Source organism: Lissotriton vulgaris, chromosome 2_2, assembly GCF_964263255.1.
Source record: "Lissotriton vulgaris chromosome 2_2, aLisVul1.2, whole genome shotgun sequence".
NCBI lineage: Eukaryota > Metazoa > Chordata > Amphibia > Caudata > Salamandridae > Lissotriton > Lissotriton vulgaris.
Genome location: NC_141688.1, coordinates 273,275,625 through 273,299,053, shown reverse-complemented (window position 1 = coordinate 273,299,053; position 23,429 = coordinate 273,275,625). Strand labels below are relative to the sequence as shown.

The window sequence follows — 23,429 nt, the reverse complement described above, 5'->3', positions numbered from 1 at the left end:
GCATTCGACACCATGTCACACCTAAGCCTCATCAAAAGATTACAGGGTCCATGCATCCAGCCCTCTAATGGATATGCTACTGCATCACAAGGAGAACACAGTGAGTCAAGACTACTCCCTACACATCGGAGCCCAAGGACCTGATCTACGGAGTCCCTCAAGAATTATCCTTCAGCCCCACCCTGTTCAACATTTACATACCACCACTCTCTGACGTCATCAGATCCCACGGATTTTCCATCATCTCCTACGCCAATGACAACTAGCTCATTCACTCTATGTCAGACAGGTCCACCATGAGCAGATCCAACTTCACGGAATGCATGATCCACATAACAGAATGGACGAGAACCAGCTGCCTGAAACTCACCTTGGATTTGACAGAAGTGCTGATCTTCAGGAACAAGAACTGCCCCTAAAACTCCACATGGTGGCAATCCGAGCTCAGTCCAGCTCCATCACCCACCAACCATGCACGTAACAGAAGTATCATACTAGATGACAAACACAACATGGCTGCAAAGGTGAACACAGTCAGCTACTCCATACTCCACAATATACGCATCCTCAAAACAAATCTTCGGATGCATTCCAAGAGCACTGACGTACCATCACTTAAGGCCTAACCACCAGCACACTTGACTATGGCAAAGCATTTTATGCTGAAATTGCCAACTACCTCCTCCACCATCTCAAACCATCCAGACTAGTCATAGATCTTCCTCATTAAACTCACCTCACACCTCACCTCAGAGATCTCGGCTGGGGGGGCGATACACAAATGCTGCCAATTCAAACACCTCACGCACGCACAAGGCACTGCACAACATTTGGCCAGCATCCCTCAACTGCCGCCTAAACTTCCACCAGCCCACCAGACACCTATGCTCTGCCTTTCTCTCACACAAATACTCCAAACATGAAAAAGCAGAAGGCCTAGTTTTCCCATTCCTCGCACCCAAAACATGGAAAGACCGACCTCTGCACTTAAGGGCCTCCTTACTTGCTTCTGGAATTTTCTAGAAGCTGAAAACCTGGCTTTTCAACTAACACCCTGCAAATGTGCTTCACATCTGCTCCAGTGCCTGAATACCCCTCAGTGATAAGTTGCGCTTTATAAATCGTGATAACATCTGTGCGCTATATATTTTTTATCAGTATGGTTGTGAAAATGTAGTGCCCTTTTCCATGAAAAAATGTACTGTTGTAAATGACAGTGCTCTACTGAACTAAGCTTTAGCAATATATTCGCAACAGTGTGCAACCAAAATGCACCACCAGCTAAATACCAAACTCTTACCACTCTCCTGATGAATATATTTGCGGGGAAAACATGGCGGCAGTCCGCTCCGTCTCACCCGCAGATGCCTGTTCGTTAGAGATTTTTACCTGACTCGGTTTTCAACTACATGCTGTTTTTCACGGCTGGTCGGGTAATACCCCCTTTCTGCTTTCTGCTTAATGTGCCGCGTTTATTTGATCTCCGGCAGCAGCGTCCGGCAAGGTTGCAGTAACCTCGGAGACGCCAGCGCCCGCGGGGAAGAACGCGGAAGTGTTCACGGAAACACCCACTCTTCGTGCAGGCTGCAGGCTTCATGCAGGCTGCTCCCGACAGCAAATCTGAGGCTACAACCTAGGAACACCAGCGGAGATAAACGCGGAAGAAACTGCTCTTTTGCGTGTGGATTACTCTCGACTGTAAGCCTCCAGCCCTGGAATTTTGCCGCTTTTGGGTTGTATAAAGTAAAACGGCTTCAGTGTCTTCTTGGCGTGGGAAGCATCAGATATCTAAATGGAGCCTCTCGTGTGTGCAATTTGAAAATCGGATTTACCGCTCAGGGAGGAAACAAGGTACATGGTGATTACTCTTCCCTGCACGTGAGTACTGCACCTATTGTTACACCAGAAAACGGGCTCTCGGGGGCTTGTGAGACTTCCAAAGTAAGTTCTGTGTGCGTTTTGAGTGCAAATAAGTGGGCCGACAGCAAAGCATACAGTACACCTTTCTGCCATAACTTGGCACACATGAGTGCTTCAGACTCTGTTAGGAAGTTAAGGGGAAAGAGCGTAGCAAGAAATACAGCGGGAATTAGTGCGTCTCGAAAAAAGAAAGCAAAGAGTGCACTACAGGCTATTGAGGAGGAGGGTGATAAAAAAATTTCTAAACCGGAAAATAGTCCACAAGTAGATCGTGAAGCGTCTTCATATCTCTCAGTTGAGGTGAAAGCTTAAAGAGGAAGAAAACGTGCTAAAGCAAACCCTGCTACAGCTCTCCCCCCTAGAGTCACCCCCTCACTGCGCTCATATTTTAAAGCGATCCCTCAAATCTTGAACCTAGGTAAAGAACAAGTTCAAACCGGCAAAAGCAATAGCTCTGAGACTATGGAACCCAACCAGCTAGAGGATAATCAAGCCGCTAATCTTGATCTGCCCCACACAACACTACTACAATTAGAGGGGAGTACATTAAGCTCACAGAGAGAATCTGAGGCGGAGAGTTCTGTCCACCAAGTTACAACAGACACAATAGATGATGATGGAACTTTAAAAGCAAGGGGTGATTCGTTACTTTCTATTTTTCCGGTAGATGGCACGAATTCTCTTGAGATTCTTAACGCCAATGTTAACATTGCAGATAATTATGAGGCTGATGTATTTGCTGAAGCCCCTCTGGTAACTCTTCAAGATCAAGACTTATGCGATGTGGCTGGCTCAAGTGCGGTCACTATCTCAGTTGCCTCAGTACAAAGAATGTTTGCGGAATTGTCTGCAGAAATTAAGCAAGGCTTTGCTGAATCAGCCTCTAATCAGAAAGAGATAAGGACTTTCTGTGAATCTCTTGATGAGAGATTAGGTAATCTGACATTAAGAACACAAGCCTTAGAAGAGACGGTGGGGCAAATATCAATGAGAGCTGAGGGCACCGTGGAGGACATTGCTAATCTAAGGAAAGAAAACCAGGCCATCTCGGAAAGAATGGAGGTGTTAGAAAATAATGCAAGGCGGAGTAACATACGCATTTTGAATATTCCGGAGGGGTCTGAAGGCGCAGACATCAAGAGTTACATAATCACTCTTCTGAAAGAAACTTTGAATCTCTCTCAATCCACTGAGGAGCTAGCAGTGGATATTCAACGTATACACCGGGACCCCTTTAGGCGCAATACCCAACGGTCTAAGCCTAGGAAAATTCTCGTAAATTTTCACACCTACTCACTTAAAGAACATATCTTGAACCAGGCTCTTAAAATGAAGTCACAAACATATAAAGGCTATAACTTTCAGATCCGTTCAGACTTGTCCCGCTTTACTTTGGATAAACAATGGGAGCTCGGTAAAAGAATGGACGCTTTTCGTAAATTTGGCGCCACAGTACAAATGGGGTTCCCTGCATCCCTTAAAGTCATGTTGGACAACAAAATGCACAATATTAGGTCAGTGCAAGCCGCAGATGAACTCCTGTTAGCCTTTGGCAATAAGAAGCAAGGAGAGTGATTAAAGTTTCATATGTGGGGAAAGAAGTATCGCCATTAACCCCTAAACTTAGACTCAGAGGTGGCCAAAGTATTGGAAAAGTGCATTGAAATGCCCTTAGGTCGAAAATCAAATGAAATAATAAAAAGAACAAATGAAAAAAAAATGATAAATAAATACAAGGAAAAAAAAAAAAAAAACACACAACTAAAAAAAAAAAAAAGGGGGGGTGAAAGTATCAAAAAAAAAAAAAATAATAAAATAACTCACGAACACAAATATACGATCTACACAGCCATGTACCGCGAGTCACTTCCAATATAATATGGGCACGAGGTGATGAGACGGGGAAGAGCTAGGAGCACTTACTTCCGGAAGTTTTCCGGGTGGTGAGTACGGGGTTTTCCCAGGGGGGGTGTTGGGGTGGGTACGTGGGGGTTAGGGGGCAAAATCACACTATTAGTAAAAAGCTCCAATCTTTATATGTAAATAGCTTTTTCTTCAACACTATGTTTTTTTCTTATCTTAAGACGCAAAGTAACAATTCGTTTAAATCGTTTATCATCGTCCTGTCACAGCCAGCCCTAATAAACGTCTCAATTGTACAACTTAATGAGTAAATTAAAAATATTGTCCTGGAATGTTAATGGTCTCCGCACCAAACCACGAGCTAATAAAATCATGCAGTACCTTCGGGACACTGATGCGGGAATCATCATCCTCCAGGAGACTCACTTAGTCGAGAGTGAGATACTTGACTTGGTCCGTAGGAACAGATGGATAGAATCATCAATTTCAACAACACAAAGTTCTAACACACGGGGGGTCTCGATATTTTTCAGAAAATCTGTCACATTCAAAGTTAAGCAGCAGAAAGTAGATACCGGAGGTAGATGGGTTATCGCGGCAGTAGAATTAGGGGACACAAAGTTAACACTCGTGGGATATTATGGTCCTAATATAGATGATCCCTCAACACTGGAAACCTTATTTAACAACTTGCTTAGTTTCCCAGACCCAGTGATAATAGCAGGGGACTTTAATATTACTTTGAACCCATTTTTAGATAAAACCCCTAACAGTAGGCAGAAAATAACTTCTAAATCTAGGAACTGCCTGTTAGGTTTGATGCGTCAATATGACTATTTAGACATTTGGCGGTTTAAAGAGGGTCAAAGGCAAGAATTTTCATTTAGAAATCATAAATATAGACACAAGTCTAGAATTGATTTTATTCTTATAAGTAGAGCTTTCGCTGAAAATACAATTTCAATATAATATACCCCAATACATCTTTCTGACCACTCTGCAATTGAATTAGTACTAAAATTAGCCACAACATCTCCCACTAGAACATGGTCCTTTGATAGATCTCTCCTCTCTTCAACAGAGGATATTGTATTCTTACAATCAGAGACAAAGTATTTTTTTAGTACTAATAAAGATTCAGCTCCAATAGGGACTATTTGGGATGCGTTCAAGTGTACTCTAAGAGGCCTTATTAAGAATAAAGTAGCCTTCCGCAGTAGACAATATATAGAAGAAGTTACCTCTATTGAGAGAGACATTTTGAGAGTACAAAACGATATGGATAACACTGATCCCACAGAAAATCCTACTTTTGCACTCAAACAAGCAGAATTGAGCAGGCTGAAACTTTCATTGTCAGCAGTTTTGGAGAAGCGGGTCATGCAGAGATGGGAAGCAAGTAAGCTCGCCCATTTTCAATATGGCGAGGGGGCAGGTAAATTACTTGCCTGGAAAGTAAAATCTGACCGGGCACGAAATAACATCTGTTCAGTTATTTCAGCGGAAGGTACTTTCTCTAGAGATGAGGAAATCAGAGCAGTTTTTAGAGAGTTCTTCGAAACCATTTATCAAGACGATCTTAGGCCAAATCGTTGTGACGTAACTAATTGGCTGGGGGGCATACCTCTTCCCTCCCTAACAGAAGAACAATCTTGCTACTTAGATGGTGAAATAACTATAGCAGAGGTGGAGGAGGCCATAAAGAAATCAAAAAACGGAAAAGCGGTTGGTACAGATGGTATGCCTAGCGAGATTTATAAAAAACTTATTTCGGAACTCTCACCAGTGCTAGCCACTTTGTTTAACCAAATTCTTAGAGAGGGCAAAACACCACCGGAGTCATGGAACAGTGCTGTCATAACCCTAATTTTGAAACCTGGTAAACCCGCCTCTGACTGTGGCTCATACAGGCCCATCTCTATACTAAATGCCGACTATAAAATTTTTACATCTATTTTAGCAAACCGGCTGGGGCGGATAGCTCCGGATATAATAGCTTTGAACCAAAAGGGCTTTATAAAAGGGAGACAGCTTTGTGAGCTTACATACGAATTGATTGGTACAATTGATATTGCTATCAAGGAAGAAATTCCACTGGTTGTTCTCACTCTAGATGCCACTAAGGCCTTCGATAGGGTGAATTGGTTGTACCTATCGGAGGCCTTGAAGAGCTTTGGTATTGGAGATCGATTTCGGAGGACAATTCAGCTTCTATATCGTAACCCCTCTGCTTCCCTATTAATTAATGGAGGCCTGACAGAACCTTTTAAGATCATGAGAGGAACCAGACAGGGCTGTCCCCTGTCCCCCCTTCTTTTTGATATATATATAGAGCCATTTGCTCAGATCCTTAGAGATAATACACTCATTAAACCCTTTATTTATGGTGGCTGGGATAAGAAGGTGGCACTTTATGCGGACGATATTATGATTTTCTCTACAGATTACGAAGAGGCGTACCCAGAAATAATTGAACAGGCTCATGCATTTGGGAAAGTTTCGGGGTATGAGATTAATGCTCTCAAGACAGAATCAATGTCCTGGAACTGTAACAGAATTAACAATAATGGGACATCTAAAAGTCAAATTCGTTATTTAGGGGTGAATATAGTTGAAGATATCAATGAAATCGCCTCTCTCAATTTCAATAAAGTCGCCACAGAGTGCAGGAAACTCATGAGAGATTGGTCTCATCTCCCGCTTTCTGTTCTGGGAAAGCTTAATCTGGTGAAGATGAGCATTCTACCGAAAGTTTCTTTTTTATTTAATTCAATTCCACTTTATTTTGATTCAAAATTAATTTCCAAACTACAGAGTGCTATCACTAGTTTTATTTGGAATAACAAAAGTGCCAGAATTTCGTGGAAAAAAATAAGACGACGGAGGGAGAAGGGAGGGCTGGCTGGACCAGACATTCAAATATACGCATGGGCCTTTCAACTATCGCACATGCGTATGTTGCTTAAAACTCCGCTATCCACTGGGATGGGCCCTCTTTTTTCTACTCTACTGCTTAGTGAGGGTGTTAATCATTCCGGTTTCTTGTTTAAGTTCAGTGACCCCAAATTCTTTAAAAAAATCAAATTGAAAATTCTAAATGGTTTTGTATCTACTTGGTACAAAATAAGACAAGCGATTAAGATTGGCTACTATTCAGCTAGGGCACCGATATGGAATTTACCCGCCCCCCCCTTATGGACAACAGACGCCCTAAATAAACCCCTACTAGAAGCGGGTATTAACTGTTGGGACGACTTGTTCATGGATGGGGCTTTACTCCCATGGGACTTTCTTATTAACAAAGTCGGCCCTGAGTTGTCAAGATTTAAATATATTCAGATTTCTAGCTGGGCTCAGACATATTATGGTCAGTCAATGAGACGTTGTAAGCAGCCTATAGGTGGTGTCAGTGACTTGATAACTTCCTTATTAGATAACCCAGTGGCGAAAAAAGAAATTTCCCGGTGGTATAACAAAATATTAGATGAAATAGATATTAGTTTTCAATTACCAACAAACTTATGGGCAGAATTAATGCCGGGGATGGAAGTGGAAGAGTTCTGGAGTGCTTCTTGTTTATTGCTCTGGGATTTAGTTAAACCATCGTGGCTTCGTCGGAATCACCTCTTCACCTTGCATAGGGCATATTATTCCCCCCATAGGTTAACAAAATTCTCATTAACTGGCCCAGTTTCATGTCCTAGATGTGGGCTTGTTGCAGCAACCGACACACATATGTTTTTGGAATGTCCAAATTTATCTGAATATTGGGAAGTCATTAAAAACAAGTTGTCGCATTCTGTGGGCGAAAACATTACAATAGACCTCAAGCTTGTGATTTTTGGTCTGAGAAATAATACTCATGATGCAGCAACAAGATTAATATTTTATTCTATCCTTGCAGCACGTAGGGAGATATGTAGACACTGGAAAGACGCTTTACCTCCTACTGCGCATGAATGGCGAACATCACTCCTCCAAATTTCTAAGCTTGACTTAGCCAGGGTAGGAAACCCGAACACTAGAGCATATTGGGCAATGCTTGGTTAGTCGCGACCTTTACCTGGGTTTTTTTTTGTTTTTTTTTTTTTCCCCCAGGTCCTATGATTAATGTGAGCATTGCCTACCTTGGCTATCAAGACTATTAGTCTAAATTTCAAGGGGGTCTCGATGATTCGGGCTCTATCAACTGAGGTATCATCTTAAGCGAGTCTAAGAGTGGTCGCTGTATTTAGTGCCAAAGGGGAACTGGCCGTACCTCTCGATAGATAAATCCCTCACCAGCTATATGGCTGAGTTGGCACAGTACAAGACCTTCTGGCTATTCGCTCTGTGGTGGTTTTCTTCTCGGTATTGATAGATTGGAGCTATGCACACAAATGAGGATAAAAAAAAAAAAAAAAAGAATATATTTGCTTCATTTTGTCAGCAACTAGGATGTTTCACAATCCCTACGACAGTGATGTAAAATTATGCTAGCCTGGCTGGTGAGGGGTGAGGCCCCGCAACCGGTCCCAGGATGCTTATTTCTGGTCCAGAGAGGACCTTGCATCGCAATTCGGGCTGGACTGTTTCCAAGAGGCACAGAGTCAAGACTGATTTGCATATGGCTGGATCCAAACTGGAGTGGCATGGTGAGCAAAAGAACGATAGATTGAACCCAAATCTATTGACTGGAGGTGAATGTTTGATTTGCATCTGCATTCCGTCCATCAACTGATTGTCTTTTGTAAAATTGTTGTCAGCACCTACAGTCTGAAAAAATGTCTGCATCACTGGTGGAAATGTGTTGAACTATGTCCAATTTTAAAACAAACCCCTGCAGGTATTCCCAAGCAAGACTCTGGGTAAACCTTCTAGTCTTTTCTTACTTGACAAAGTTATTTAAAAAAGAATGTGCTACTAGGTGTAATCACACACAATCAACCCAGTTGTGGTGACTTTCAGACATAAATTGAGAAACATGGTTGTGACGTGAGGGCTTTGTATTGAATAGTATGCCCCACGTACACACTCTATACACTTTCCCGTGTTTGTCACATGTTTAGCCCCCAAAAACAAGATAGCGATAAGAGTATTCTAGTTTCTGATGTTATGATGCAAAAGTCCAACGTTGTTGTATATAAATGTGTTTGTACATAAGTATTTCATGAACTGTCTATTGTGAATGGTCATAAGTATTTTTCATGTTGTGTATGTTATTTTGAAAAATGTGTGTCTCTTCACATCTCATGACACTAAAATCTTTTTGGAAAATATTAACAATTGCAAAGAAAGGAATGGTTCAATATAGCCTTATAGCCCGCCGTAGCGGGCTATACCGGCTATTAAAGGCCCGCTGAATTGTTAAAGGCCCGAGCCGAAGGCGAGGGACTTTATCGAGACAGCGGGACTTTAATAGCCGGTATAGCCCTGCTACGAAGGGCTATAAGACTATTAGAACATTCTGCCACTAGAGGGCAGAATGTTCTAACAAATTAAACAAAGGGTTCTCAAAGCCTTTGTACAACATTAGAATGTTGCTCTGCGGGCTTTTACCGGCCCGTAGAAGCAGGGAGCACTCCATTGTCTGCAATGGAGCTCCCAATATTCCAATGTTCTAATAAAAATTCCATTCAAACAGAAAAGATAGTGTTCTGTTTGTAGCTCAAAATTAATAAGGGCATAATGTCAAATGGAGCCAGGTTCTACTTTTTGTATTCAATTTAGTACGGCCCTACCTGGCTCTGGTCCTTTGGGCCTATCTCCCCCAGTGTTTGTACTTTTAGAAAGTTGGCATTTTTCTGTCTAAGCCAAATGCGCCTTGTGGCCAGTGTACATGGTCTCCTGACTGTTGATGGTTCCCCCATTGGAAATGTGGATTGGAACCAGATAGTAGACAAAGGAACTGGGTGAAGAGGGGGCTGGACCACTACCTTGATAGCGCTACATAAAGTAACCAGGAGGCTGGACCCAGCCCTTACTGAAGAAAAAGAAAAAGGCTACCTTGCCAATGGCAGATGCAATTCACACCTGGTGTGCCTGCCTTTTTTTCCACTAGAAGGGCTGGAGTAAAACCCAGGCAAAAGGAAGAACTGACCAGAACCAGCTTAGGGTTAGGCAGCATAAAAGTAGAATGCGCAGAACCAGAACTAAGTGCACTCCTGGACCTGTGCAGTCTCAGAAGGACTACCCTGTTATCTGAAGCCAAAAGGAAGACTGGACCTGCTTCCCTTGTGCTCAAGGCTGCAAAAGTGACTCCAAGGGTCAGCTGGGTACACGGAAACATAAAGCTTCCAGACCTGACCTGGCCACCCTCTGCTGACCTTTGTGGGAGTGAATCCTGATACCCCAGCGCTGTCCTCAGCGCACTTAACCATTGGATGGAGTCAGATTGTACCACTCCCTGTTAACTGAAGGCTTCGACAGATCCAATGCAGCACAACACAGAGCCCAACCGAGTCATGCTGTGCCTGGCAGCACGCTTCAATCGACAAGACGCAGAGTGATTCAGAGCCCTGCAGAGCTGTCCCCTGCCGCTCTCGACTGGAAGCTTCACCTGGAATCAGCGCACAGAGACACAAAGTCCTGCAGATCCGCATGACGCAGCTCCTCAACGAAGGCTCAACTGAATCTGGTGCAGAGTCACAGAGAGTCATGTAGTTCATCTGAAAGCCTCTCTGGATCCAACACAATGCAACGCACAGCCCTGCAGAGCTGGCATGCACGTCTTCGAAGGTATAACTTCGAGCTGACTGAACCTGGTCCTGTATCCATCCTAAGCTCCATCATGGTCAGCCAGAACGTGCGACTTTGTGGCAGTTGGCGCAACCAGATACCCGCCGTTGGCACTTCGTGACTTACATTTATTTATAAAGTGCTGTATCACCTAGCAGGCATCCTGACACTGTGGCACTCAGTGGTAAAAAAAAAAAAGAGTGCGACCTTACATAGCTGCTAGATACTGTTTAAGAACAGCCAGAAACCCTACTTTAATTTTGGGAAAAGCCATGTTTTAAGCCCAGTTCTAAAGTGTAAGAGATCATCAGTGGATCTGAAGGTCTCTGGTAAATCATTCCATAGTTGAGCTGTAGCAATCATGAACGTCCCCCCAGCCTAGTCCTCTTAATTCTGGCAACTCTGGCTATCTTTGCAGAAGAGGAGCATAAACTCCAGTTGGCGGCATACCATTTAAATTTATTTTGCAGAGAAAGGAGTCCAGTGCCATGGAGTGATTTAAAGACAATACACAAAGACATCAACATCATTCTTTGCATTACTGGTAACAAGTGTATTTCAGTTAGAGATTAGCTTATAGAGCATCTTCTCGGCTGATCCAATGCCAGTTTAGCTGCAACTGCTTGAACTCTCTGAAGTTGCTTAATTAAATAGTTAGGAGCTCCTAATAATAAGGCAATGCATTGTTCTAGGCTACTTGAAATCACACTTTGTACCACCTGAAGAAGATAGGGAGCAGTAAAAGAATCTTTCTGAGCACTCTGTATAAGGAGAAACAAATCCCTACCACCTTGTTGACATGATCCTCCAAAGTAGGCTTCCTAACAAGAGTTACCCCCAGACTACTGACTGCCTTGGAGGGTATCAAACTCTCATCCAGAGATCCTGGCAAAAAATTAAGTGGGAGTGAGACTGGCACCCTGGAAAACAGACAACACATAATCTCTGTCTCGTCTCCATTAAATTGCATTGATTTTGATTTGAGCCATGCTGTAATCCCTATCATGCATTCATGGAATGTGTCTAGTGGCGTTAAGTGATCGCCATCAAATGATAGAATAGGTTGGGTATCATCAGCGTAATTGACCACCTCAACTTTATATCATTTGATAAGTGGGATCAATGAGTTCATATAAATATTAAAGAGTATGGGACTGATTGAAGACTCTTGTGGAACTCCATATTTAATGGCCCTGAATTCTGAACAGAAGGGAGGACGGGACACAGCCTGCTGTCTATCAGCCAGATAAGATTGTAGCCTGTCCAAAAGTACATTGTGACTGACCGTATCAAACGCAGCAGAAAAGTCCAACAGGATCAATACCACTGTATGACCCATATCTGCTTGCATTTGGAGTTCGTCCATGGTAGTTAGCAGAGCACTTTCTGTTCCTGTACAGAAACCAAATTACGCTTCCTCCAGAATCTGGTTAGCTTCCAGATAATGAGAGTGTTTTACTAACAAAACGTTCCAGAATTTTCACAGGATATGAAAGAAGAGAGATCAGTCTGTAATTGCTCAATAACAAGGGGTCTAGAGATAGATTTTTTTAAAGTGGTGTAACTATTTCTCTTTTCCAGGCTGTTGGGATCATCCCACTGAACAGAAATCACCAACAAATAAGCTATAACTGTGGAAACAACTCATCTGCCAAATATTTCCAGACCCTAAGGGGTAAAGAGTCCTGAGGAAACCCAGATGATATGTTCAAAGCCAATGCTCTGAAATGGTCCTCTGCTGAAGGCTCAAAAGAATATGTGTCCGGCACACAAAACTCATAACTCCAGTTCTACTTATAAGATTTTTGTCATTTACTCTAGGGCTCTAAATAGGTTTGGGATTTCGCTTGTGTAGTGTTTTCACTTTATTATTGTTCGAGTGCTGCAGCAATACTTCCCCTCATTGCCTCTAAGTTAAGCCGGATTGCTTTTTTGCTAAGTTACCACAGGTTTTAGCACAGTTTTATTTAGTGCCTATTGTGGTTCACCCTGACAATAATTATAATTAATTGAAGTGGGTTTTCACCCCTTCAACCAATAATCCACTTTATTAAAACTAGCATGTGTAGGAGAGGGAGAGAAATAATGTTGAGAGAATAAGCTGTCCAAACAAAGTGAATTGATAGGTAAGAGGATGAGCAGGTGGAGGGCGCTCACTTGCATTTCTTACCAAGGGGTACAAAGTTTCATTAAAGCCTCCGACTGATTCAAAAACTCACCAAGAGCCAACCATCTGAAGACCCCAAGTCTTAAATTCAAATGAAGCCGGATACTAACAGCCTTTTCATGGGATACCCATTTGTAGTAAAATTACAAGGAAGTGATGTGTAACCTGCTTCAATCACCCTTGAGTCAGCACAATCTGCTGAAGCACCATCAATCCACGTTCAGTCGATGAGAAGACAGAGACAGCATTCTGGTAGACTTTTTCGATAAAGTGTGTCAGGTAATTGACTAGAAACATATTACCATGGTAGTTTTACTGGCCCTTACATCTGCCTTTGACAAGGTGAATCACCAGATGATAGACGAGAGGCAAGCCTCAGTAGGCAGGACTAGAGGTATTGCTTTGATCTTGTCTTTAAGACATCAGCGCTACATTGAAGTTGGGTCCTCATTACGTCTAACCTTCCATCTTAAACTATGGATCTCTTCCCTAAGGGCTCACCACTTTCAGACCCAAATGCTCATTAGGCAGAGATGGCATTTGGTACCCAAACTACGCTAATGTTACTTAACTCATTGTTGACCCTGATGGTACCCAGGATATATCACATGGGAGGGATGCTTAAATGACACAAATGAATGGCTGCTCAGGAGCTGCTGCTGGGTAAATGAGGGACTCATTTAGACAATCAAATAATCTATCGTTGAAGGTAATCTCCCCCATTTTATGTCACTTTGGCCCATATGGCAAAACCCAAGGATTGTTCTAATTGGACACCTGTCTTTTCAAACTGACATGTGGCAGGCAGTGAGTTTTAGATTCCATACCATTGCCTCAAAGAGATCATATACTTTGTTCCTACTACTATCTATGCGGTAGTGGTGGGGCCAGCGTAAACACCTGCCTCAACTATATCAGCTGACTATCTAAGAATCACAAAGAAACAGCTAATACTACTCTACGTAGCCCAAAATGTGCAAGAGAAGGCATCTCAGGTGCCTGGAGATGAGTTTCTCTGGTTATGGGTGGAAAGGTGAGTCCTGTACAAAGGCCTCTATCTTATATGGGGCATATTAGCAACGGCCAGCGATAATTATCGCTGGCCGTGCTTAGCGATTATCGCAGGCGAGCTCTGGTTTTTATCGCCTTGGTAGCACGTAATTAACAACGCCTTACACCAGGGCGATAAAAATTTTAGAGATAGCAGTGTTATCTCCCTTTGCAGGGAACAACGCTACAAATGGGCGATAACCTTGCCGATACGACCCACAGGGTCGTATCAGTACAATCCACCCCCTATGTTAGGGGTGGCTAAGTCAAGAATTTAGCAGACGTTAGTTTTTGGAGAAAACAGCAGTTTTTCCAAAAACTAACATCTGCTAAAATGCTAGGGCATCCTTGCTGATAGCGCGAAGCCGCGCTATTGATGTCCTGACATGCACTGTATGTCAGAAATACCCACTTTGCATCTCATTAGAGATGCAAAGGTAGGCGTAGTGCAAATGGGTGCTAACATGCGAATATGCATGATAGCACCCTCTTGTAAATAGGGTGATTTTTTATCTTCGCTTTTTAAGTAAAAAAAAGCAGCGATAAAGCCCTTGTAAATATGCCCCTTAGAGATTAGTGTATGGGTCTGTCTGACTCATTTAAAAGAGAACATTGGGGCAAGACTAAGACAGAGGTTTCTGAGATTTTCAAATAATAGCTGTCTCTTGTCAGAGCAGTTCGTACTCTTTCCTATGGGAGGCAAGAATGGCCTTACATTGCAACTACGGTTATGAAACATTCTCTCAGAGGACATTAGGTTGGAAATTTAGGACCCATTTTACAATTTGGGGAATGGGGTAGTACATCAAAAAATTGACAGATTACCCACCGTTATAAAAGTGCATTAAATCCTATGGCCCATGTAATATACACAAGAGACATTGTCACATTTGTGACAGAGTATCCAATGTGCCATATTTGAAATCAGGTCCTTATTTTGCTAAGCTCAGAGCTATCAAATCGAGTCTATTTTCATTGACCTGTTTTTCATGGCCTCCCATTCCCTGATGCGGGCCTCTCAGTGGCATGAACCTAGAGATGTTATGAATGTATAATTCGATTCAGAAAAGGGGGTGGTGATGGACAGAGTATCTGAATAAAGCAGAACACTCCTACCCAGTCAACAGATCAGGGCTTGATCCATCACCGTTTTTTAGCTCACTGCACCATCCCAGCTCAGAAACTGGCTACATGCAAATTAGTCTGTCCCTGGCCCAGTGCATCATGGGAACAGGGCAGACCAAACTACCAAGCCAATTCTTTAACTGGAAAGGAAACAAGCTTCCGGGGACCGGTTTCTGGCATTACAGCCGTCTTCGGCCCGGCTTGCTTGAATCCTGATGGCGCAGTGAGCAAGGGACTCATGTCTGAGTATACCCTTCCACGCTTATGGTGGACAAAACGATTCAGAAAAGGGGGTGGTGATGGATAGAGTTGGGATGGTGCAGTGAGCTAAAAAACGGTGATGGATCAAGCCCTGATCTGTTGACTGGGTACGAGTGTTCTGTTTAATTCAGATACTCTGTCCATCACCACCCCCTTTTCTGAATATGAATGTATAATTCATCATTTAAAATGTCTTCCATATTTGTATTCATCAGAGGCAGAATCGGGAGAACGGGGAAAAGAGACTGGATGAGGGTGGAACGAGACAGGAGAGAGAGGGAGACAGAAGAAGGAAAGCAGGACAGAAAAGTGAGACAGGAGAGAGAGGGAGACAGAAGAAGGAAAGCAGGACTGAAAAGTGAGACAGGTGGGGATGAAAGATGATTGCGAAGCATCTGACGGAGTGAAATGTGAAGGAAGTGATACAAACTTGTGAAAGTAAATTACGCCCGAGGTTTCTTGAAGGTATTGGTGTTATAAGGAAAGTGAGAAATGGAGAACGAATAAAAAAGGTAGCAGGAATTTGGTTTTGCTTGTGGTGTTCGTTTTAAAAGCCTTGGCATTACTTCATTCCCAAGACCTTCCAATTTTAGTGATAAGGGAACGACACAGAAAGGTTATTTGCTCAGAATCTCTCATGTGGTCAAGAAGGCAACCAGGGTTAGTAGTCATATTGCACAAAAGTCACCACTTTGTCCTCAAACAAAAGCACCAAGTAAAATCTTGCTTGGCTATATAGAAAGCAGGAAATTTACGAACGAAGGTACTGACCTTTGAAAAACTGGTAGGTTTTTGGTCAGAGTAGGCACATGTTGGTGTCCAACTAATGCAACAAGCAACTTTTTAATAAGATTTAGTCAAACTTCACCTAAAAAAGTAAGTGCAGAAGAATACATTGGTTATGGTTACAATGCATCCATCGATGACAGACATATCATACGCATCTTGGTGGTGACCTTCAGCTTTAGCAAACCATGTTTAAGGACTATATCCAAGAAGTTCCTTAGCCTTACTCAACTAGACCACAGCATTAGGTGAATGCATTAGGTGAGTGCAGTCAGTCAGTCTTCTGCCCTGCTTTCTTCCAGACTCCAGCATATAGAGATTTCATTAGCCTTCTTAATCCTTGGAAAAAACAGGCACTCCAAAATCTCCAGTTATATAAATCCCTTCACTGGCTAACTTTTGATGAGAGATGCTTTTTTTAAGTTCTTTGCAAACATCAAAAGGCATTAGTCAAACCGTCCACTAATTTTATGTCCATCTTGCAATTCTCTCACCAAAATACTTCATTCCAGGTTATCCCACCTCTTGACAGTTCCTGGGTTTTGTGAAACTCACAATGGTGGTCGGATCATACCTCCTTGATACATAGCTTGGAATGCTTGTTATTCCCGCCTGTGCTCCATCACCCACTCAGCTGTGTTTCACAAAATTCCCAACTCATCACTAGTTAATCTTCTGTCTTCTCTTACTTCATTAGTTTACCACCTATTCCAGGGGTAATTCCACATGTTATAAGTTTCTAAATTAATTCAAAACACGGTAATCTGTTACTAGATGTTTGGATGTCAATATCCCCTGCATGTGAAACTGCAACCTTGACTTTTATTTTGACTAGGTACAGGCATCTCACCCTTCATTGTGCCGATGTTGTGGATACAGCTGTTTACAGCCAGCTCCATGACTACCCAGTGTGAAAGTGCACAAATGCTGCACCTGAGAAGCCTGTATATAGCATTTGAATGATAACCACCCAAAAAGGTTTAGAAAACTTAAACAGTTTATCCTCATCCTGTTTAGAAAATGTATTTAAAACTTGGATTCAAAACACCTCTCTTCCATTTTCAAGTTCTTTTTGACCAAGGAAGAGAGTGCTCCTGATATCAGCCTGACAACCACTTTCCCAAAGGTGGGAAGACATCAACTAAAATCTTCACATTTTGCTGGAGCAATCGAGTGATTGCCTGAGGTTTCTAGAATCCTGTCTGCCATAAAGACCACCATTGCTGAATGCAACAACTGTTGCTTCATCTATTTCATCCAGGTCACTGTCCTTAAGTGAGGATGATGCCACAGCCTCGTCAGGAGAGGAGCTTCCACCATGCGGGTGAGAGCGTAAACCACATCTGCTGCATTGCTAGAACTGCAGTGATGACTAGCAGGCAAAGTGGAGGCTTAGCCTGCACCTAAGCCAAGAGACCAGCATGCACAGAGGAATCATCTGCATCACCATAAGACTTTCATTTAAGTGTGAACCTGTAATTTGTTGGGGACCCCAGTCCTGGGCTCCAGAGTATAGGGGAGAGAGAAGATACCGAAGGGAGGGGGGCGGGGTGAAGGTCGGAAGTAGCACCTCACAGGTGAACATCACTAACAATATACCCTGTATTATGTTCCCCTCAAATGTGTAGTATTTAGTTCTTCTTTAAGATTAAATAACTTTGTGTTACTTAAAAGATAAGCAATGGGCTGGACAATAAATGATTGTGCCTGTTGGTTAACTATTGAGCTCTTGTCACCCACAGTATCTCCCTGGGAAGGTTGAGATTGCTCACCTACCCTACCTTGACATTCAAATGCAGAAAGGGCTGTACGTGGCCAGGTACCAAAGCCAGCACACCAGTGAAAATTACCTAAACCACCACGGCTGAGGCTCAGTAGCCCCTGTTGCTTCCTTCAGAAGAGGATCTGAAACTCTATATATTGCTGGTGGACAGCTACAGGCTGTTTCTGGATAGTGGGTAGGATGGCGCACTGGTTTGGAGCGCTTGCATTTTTAGGAATGTGTATAAGATGCAGTTCAGACATATGCATGCTGGCAGGAGAAACTCACCATTTGATACAGGATAACATTACTACCATTGATTTCAATAACAGCAATGAGGGTTTGGCTAAAATAAATGAAATTCTGCAGTAATTAAATTGTGATGCAAACCTGCAAATTCTGATATCTATTTCTGCGAAATACAGATAAAAACAAGACAAATGCAGCGGCTAATCTTACAGCAAATCATGAACCATTGTGCGATTACCTACTTGCCCTCTTCAAACACTGAATAGTTAATGACGGAACGGTTGAGCAGAACTTTTTCCTGAATGGGCTGCCATCAATCAATCAATCATATTGGTCTAATCAGGAAGACCAGTTCTGACTGGCTGATTGCAGTCAATCAAAACTGCGAAACACCAGGCTCTATTAGATTCTCATTGGCTGATTTAGCTAGTCTCGGTGTTTAGATTCATCTGAATGGTTGATGTCAGCCCAATCATGATAAATTCGCAGCCTGCAGAACCCTAAATTGATTTGTAGTCAAGGAGTAGTGGTCCACCTGAAAACAAGCATTTTCTGTGTTTTTTAAGAGAGAATTTGCTTGTTTCTTCTCATCAGCCTGCAGAGCGGATATGTGTTTTTTGCCACGGATGACCTCCGTAAGCAAACAAAATAAGGCTGACGTTGCCTGCTTCACATCTCTAAAAACAATTTCACCAATCTTCAAATAGAATTTTTTTTTTATTGGAATGCACGTAAAATGATGTAGGAAACACTGTAACAAATGTAATAGGTATAATTATGGTAATGCATCAATTAATAAATTAATATTAACCCCTTGGCTGCGGAACATATTCCCCTGCTGTGCCGGGGGGAGGGGGGTCGCGCACAGCATCCCGGTGCTCATGACGAGCTCAGCTCGTCATGAGCCATGGTTCTCGTGTGCTCATGACGAGCTGAGCTCGTCAAGACCACGTCCGTTTAATGGAACGCTCAGCACAGCAGGGAATTAGCCCCGCGCGTAAGCGTTCCACGGCTCATGACGAGCTGAGCTCGTCATGAGCATGGGAAGGGTTAATAATAATAATAATAATAATAATAATAGACGTTACACCTATATAGCACAGTCTACCATTTGCCTGGTATCGGAGCACTGATAACTGGTGTTAAATATTACCAAACTCATTGGTACTCCTCATAAGGATGGAAACCCGACTCGTCCTCCCACTCAGATTGAATATAGGTCTCTATAATGGATGCCTTAATAAACTGAGCTATCTTGCCATATTGACTACGGCAATGCACTCTACACCGGCACCACCCAGAAACTTCAAAAGAAACTTCAGAACATACCGGACGCCTCTGCCAGACTCATCCTGAACATTATACGCCGCAGCCAAATCACTGGCCACCTGCGAGACCTTCACTGGCAACATATTAACAAAAGAATTACCTTCAAGCTCCTCACGCATGCCTACAAAGCCCTACACAATGCCAGACCTGCATATCCCAGCCTCTGCCTCTCCTTCTAAACTCCCATTAGACAACTTGGCTCTGCCCAAGTGACCCTGGCCACTATCCCATGGTTTCACAACACCTTGGCTGGAGGAAGGTCCTTCTCCTACCTCGCTGAGAAGACCTTGAACTCCCTGCCTCTGCACCTCAACATTCGCCATCGCTGCCATATTTCAGGAAGGACCTCAAGACCTGGCTCTTCCACTGAACCGCAAATTCCTGCCCCACTCAGCGCGTTGAGACCCTCACAATGAGTATTCGTGCTTTATAAGAATCTTGATTGACTGATTGATTGATAACAGCACACAAAAAGCAACAGTCTCCTTTTAAGGTTCCCCTTTACAATGGGATTTTTGCATAGCTTTAAATGGGGCGAGCCATAAGACCTGGCAGTAATTAAAAATCTACTTTGAAACAGCTCCCTACTGAGCTATATATTCATATTGTTATATTTACTGGCATAAACACTGAACATGCAGAAAAGGTCTAAGATAATTTCCCAGGGCCCCACCTTTCATGTGGCCTCTAGTAAACTGAGTTTTTGATTTCGGGGGCGAAGGACCTTCTCAAGCAACAACCATAATTCCTGTCAAGGTGAACCACAAAAGTCACTAAATACACTTGTGCTAAACCGTTTGGTAGCTTGGCACAAAAGCAGTCAGGAGTAATTTGAATCAATGAGTTAGATATTTATGCGGCACGCAAACAGAAAAAAGTGAAAATACAACACAAGGAAAATCCCACACCAATAATATGGGGGCTGCGTTTTTCCGCAGCTGACTCTCTCGTGCACAATTAAATGATAGGTTTCAAAAGCACCATATCTTACTTTTGTGGTACTTTTTACATAATCAGTGTCCTTAACCCACACTTATAAGGGTGCACACGTACTTGCTAACAGGAAGCACCTACTAACCTCTTTCACGTAGTTTTGTTTATTTTACTAGTATTACCCAATTAGCAAGCTAAGGATTATAGTTGGAAAAACCTGAAATCTCGGGTTTGCTTGAGGTAAAATGCTTTACTTGCATTTAGCCAACATACCTAGCAAGAACAAAACTCGTAAGAGAGAACGCAGAAATGCCTCAATAGCTCGGAGCCCGCCTTGATATGCTGCTTATCCACGTCTGTCTCCTATGCAGCCATAATTTCATTATGCACTGCTTCTCTGGGCAATAAAGCATTTGTGTATTGAGCACTGAGAGAATATCAAGTCCTTCCGCACCTTTGTTACTAATCAGCAGGGCTAACACACCACGGCTTCAAAAGGATAGTACACATTGCCATTGTGCATTTATATGCTGTATGGCTAACGTGTGCGTTTACACACGGGTGTGGCAGGGATAACGACATTAACACCTGGACACACTTTCATAATATAAACAAATAATAGTTTAGTAATACCCTTTCCACTGCCAGTTTAATAATATTTTTATTGATAATAATGGCTCACCTCAGGCATGCCCAGATACTCTTTTTCCAGGTGCCCCTTTGCTCTGTGTTTGCCGCCTGTAGCTCTGGTGTTGCATTGAGCGCACAGACAGGGCACGGGAGGGACACGCGCTTCCGGCGTCCGAACACAAATCTCCTAGCAACCCTCGACCTCTCGAAGAATGTCTTGTCGGGTGTTATAGTTCATGTGTTTCCCGTTTGCTGTGATACGGAATGCTCACGGTGCTTAATAAAAGACTACAATACCCATGATCCCTCAGTGCAACTTGACGTCGACGCACCCATTAGAGAACGTCCCCTCGCTTCTTCCTGGGAGGGACGTGGGAGAAAGATTTATTTATGCATTTTTTATATAGCGCGAAGTATACCCGAAAGTGTCAGAGCGCTTTACAGTGGAACCATTTGCATTACATAAGGATTTCAGAGTACGTGAATTACATAACGATAGGAAACAGAAGAACTCTAAACTCATATAAGAATGGTAGTACATAGCTGCCAAGGTTTCAGATTGCTATGTGTGACATTTTCATAATTTTAGTGTAATTATGAGACATTTCAACGACTATGAGTGACATTTACTCGCAAGCAAAAATCAAGAAATTAAACATATAGGGAAACATAAATATTAGAAATGACACCCATTTGACCAACAAGAAACCCTGTGTCATTATGCAAGCGCCTTGTGCATGACCGTGTTTCCAAATTGACTCAAGAGCCTTTTTTTTGACATTTTTTTACGAAAGGAATCGGTAAATCACTTTTTTTTTAAAGCGCTTTCCCTTAAATTACACAGCCTAGTCCTCGCTCTCAACCCGCACACTTGACCCACACCTAACAAGCATCACCCGACCCCTGGCCGCTCTCCCCCACACCCTGCTCTCCCTGTCCCCACTACCTGTAGCTGAGCCCAGCAGTTCCAAGATGCAAGGACTCAGTCCCCAGATGTGTTGGTTCAGGATGGGGCTCTCAAGGCTGGTAGCTGGGTCGGTGACGTCCTGCTATTAATCAGGCAAATGAGGGGAAGAGCGGAAGCCAAGCATGGGGAAACACCTTTGTACGAGCGCCGGTATCCGCTGGCCACTGCACCGTGGCTTAGCAAAGAGCCTTGAGATCATGGCCTGTCGACTGTTAAGCACAATACTTAAGCGCGATATGTGTGGACATGGGGATCAACACAGGGGTGAAGGAGGAAGACAGGGATCAGCAGGCCATGAGCCACTGTGGTGCCCGCCTCCTTTGATCAGTGTGTCGGTCCCGCGGCTGGCTTCTCCGAGCTCATCTTGGCCTTTAGGTAGGAGCAGGTGCGGGTATCTCTGAAACTACTGAGCCGCGAAAAAACCATGTAAGGTTCACGGATTCCTGACTCGATTGGGGGCCCGGAACATTCTCTAGCAGGAGACACGTTCATTTGAAGCACTTAGCAGTCGGAGACTGAGATGGAGGCTTACGCCATCCTGGCAGTGTCCTTCGCTGGAACTGAAAACATCCCAAGGCTCCGGCTGCTGTCCTCTGTGTGCCTGCTGTCCAGTGACAGAAGTCTGTTCTGAGCCACCGCTGCAAACACGGTACCGTCACTGGCTCCATGACGTGATGCCGCCCGGGCCGGAAATTGAATGCGGTGATGCCGCCAGGCAATGATTGAATGCCAATGTGCGGGTGATTTTTGACGGCCCGGGACGAGCGCAAGTAAATTCTGTGAGCGCCATGAGCGTGAGCCGAGCAGCAGGACGTGACGTCAACCGGCTGCGCCAGGTATGGCTTTATCTAACTGTGCCCCCCTTGCCTGTAATGTTTAGTAGCCTTTGCTCAGCCGCACGAGAGCCGCGCAACGGACATTTAGGATACGTTGTAGCAGCCAGTGAGCTGCCTAGCAGCAGCCTTAGCCCAGCTAGAGCACTAAGCTGGCAGGAGCAGCGTCATGATGTTGACTGCCACACTCATAATATTACCATTTTAGGCAGCGCTTCGATGACGCTCAAACACTATGCAAATGCGTGACAATGCATTTCAGTGCGGTGATGCGGATCACCACACTGAAATGCGTTAGAGTCACGTCTGATGCGTGATACTCAGGGACGTAAGAAACGCACCGCAGCCCCCGCAGTGCGGGGGGGGCCTCACTCCCTTCATTAAATAAAGGGGGCCTCAGCCCCCCTCAGCTCTTCTGAGGGCTGTGAGAGAGGCTTGCGCTGAAGCAAGCCTCTCTCCTACTCGTCTCGTCTGAAGCAGGTGCAGCCTGCAGCCTGCTCAGATCCCCTCGCCCCCTCCCTTTGACTGAAGAGAAACAAAGTCTCAACATACTTTGTTTCTCTTCAGTCAGAGCGGCGAGGCCCGGAAAGAGGATGGGGTGGGGGCCCGGAAAGAGTATGGGGTGGGGGCCCCAGAGAGCAGGAGGCAGCACCGAGCACTGCTCAGGGCCCTGACAAGGGTGGGAGTAGGGGCCCAGAGAGAGCATTCCCCACAGATCAAGATTTCAGGGACACTGAGCGACTGTGGGGCAAGGCATAGCCAGCGACTGTGGATAAAAGCCATTTCCAAGAATTTGGGGTGAATACTCCCAGGATATCTGTGGGTTTTAAGTCCCAA

General features: G+C 43.8%; 2 protein-coding genes across 3 annotated transcripts in view; one reads left to right on the top strand and one right to left on the bottom strand.

Moving 5' to 3' along the window:
* IFTAP (intraflagellar transport associated protein) overlaps positions 1–21,048 on the bottom strand; it is a 250,190-nt gene extending 229,142 nt beyond the window's left edge. The window contains exon 1 of one of the 2 annotated variants that reach the window (XM_086959605.1): positions 20,845–21,048. Coding sequence is in view for 1 of the 2 variants with exons in the window: in XM_086959606.1 (XP_086815732.1) it covers positions 20,845–20,853 (9 nt within the window). In the remaining variant the exon portion in view is untranslated. The remainder of the gene's footprint in view (positions 1–20,844) is intronic. The other variant, XM_086959606.1, reaches the window with a different exon arrangement.
* RAG2 (recombination activating 2) overlaps positions 1–23,429 on the top strand; it is a 111,737-nt gene that overhangs the window by 11,704 nt on the left and 76,604 nt on the right. The gene's annotated exons all lie outside the window — the stretch shown is intronic.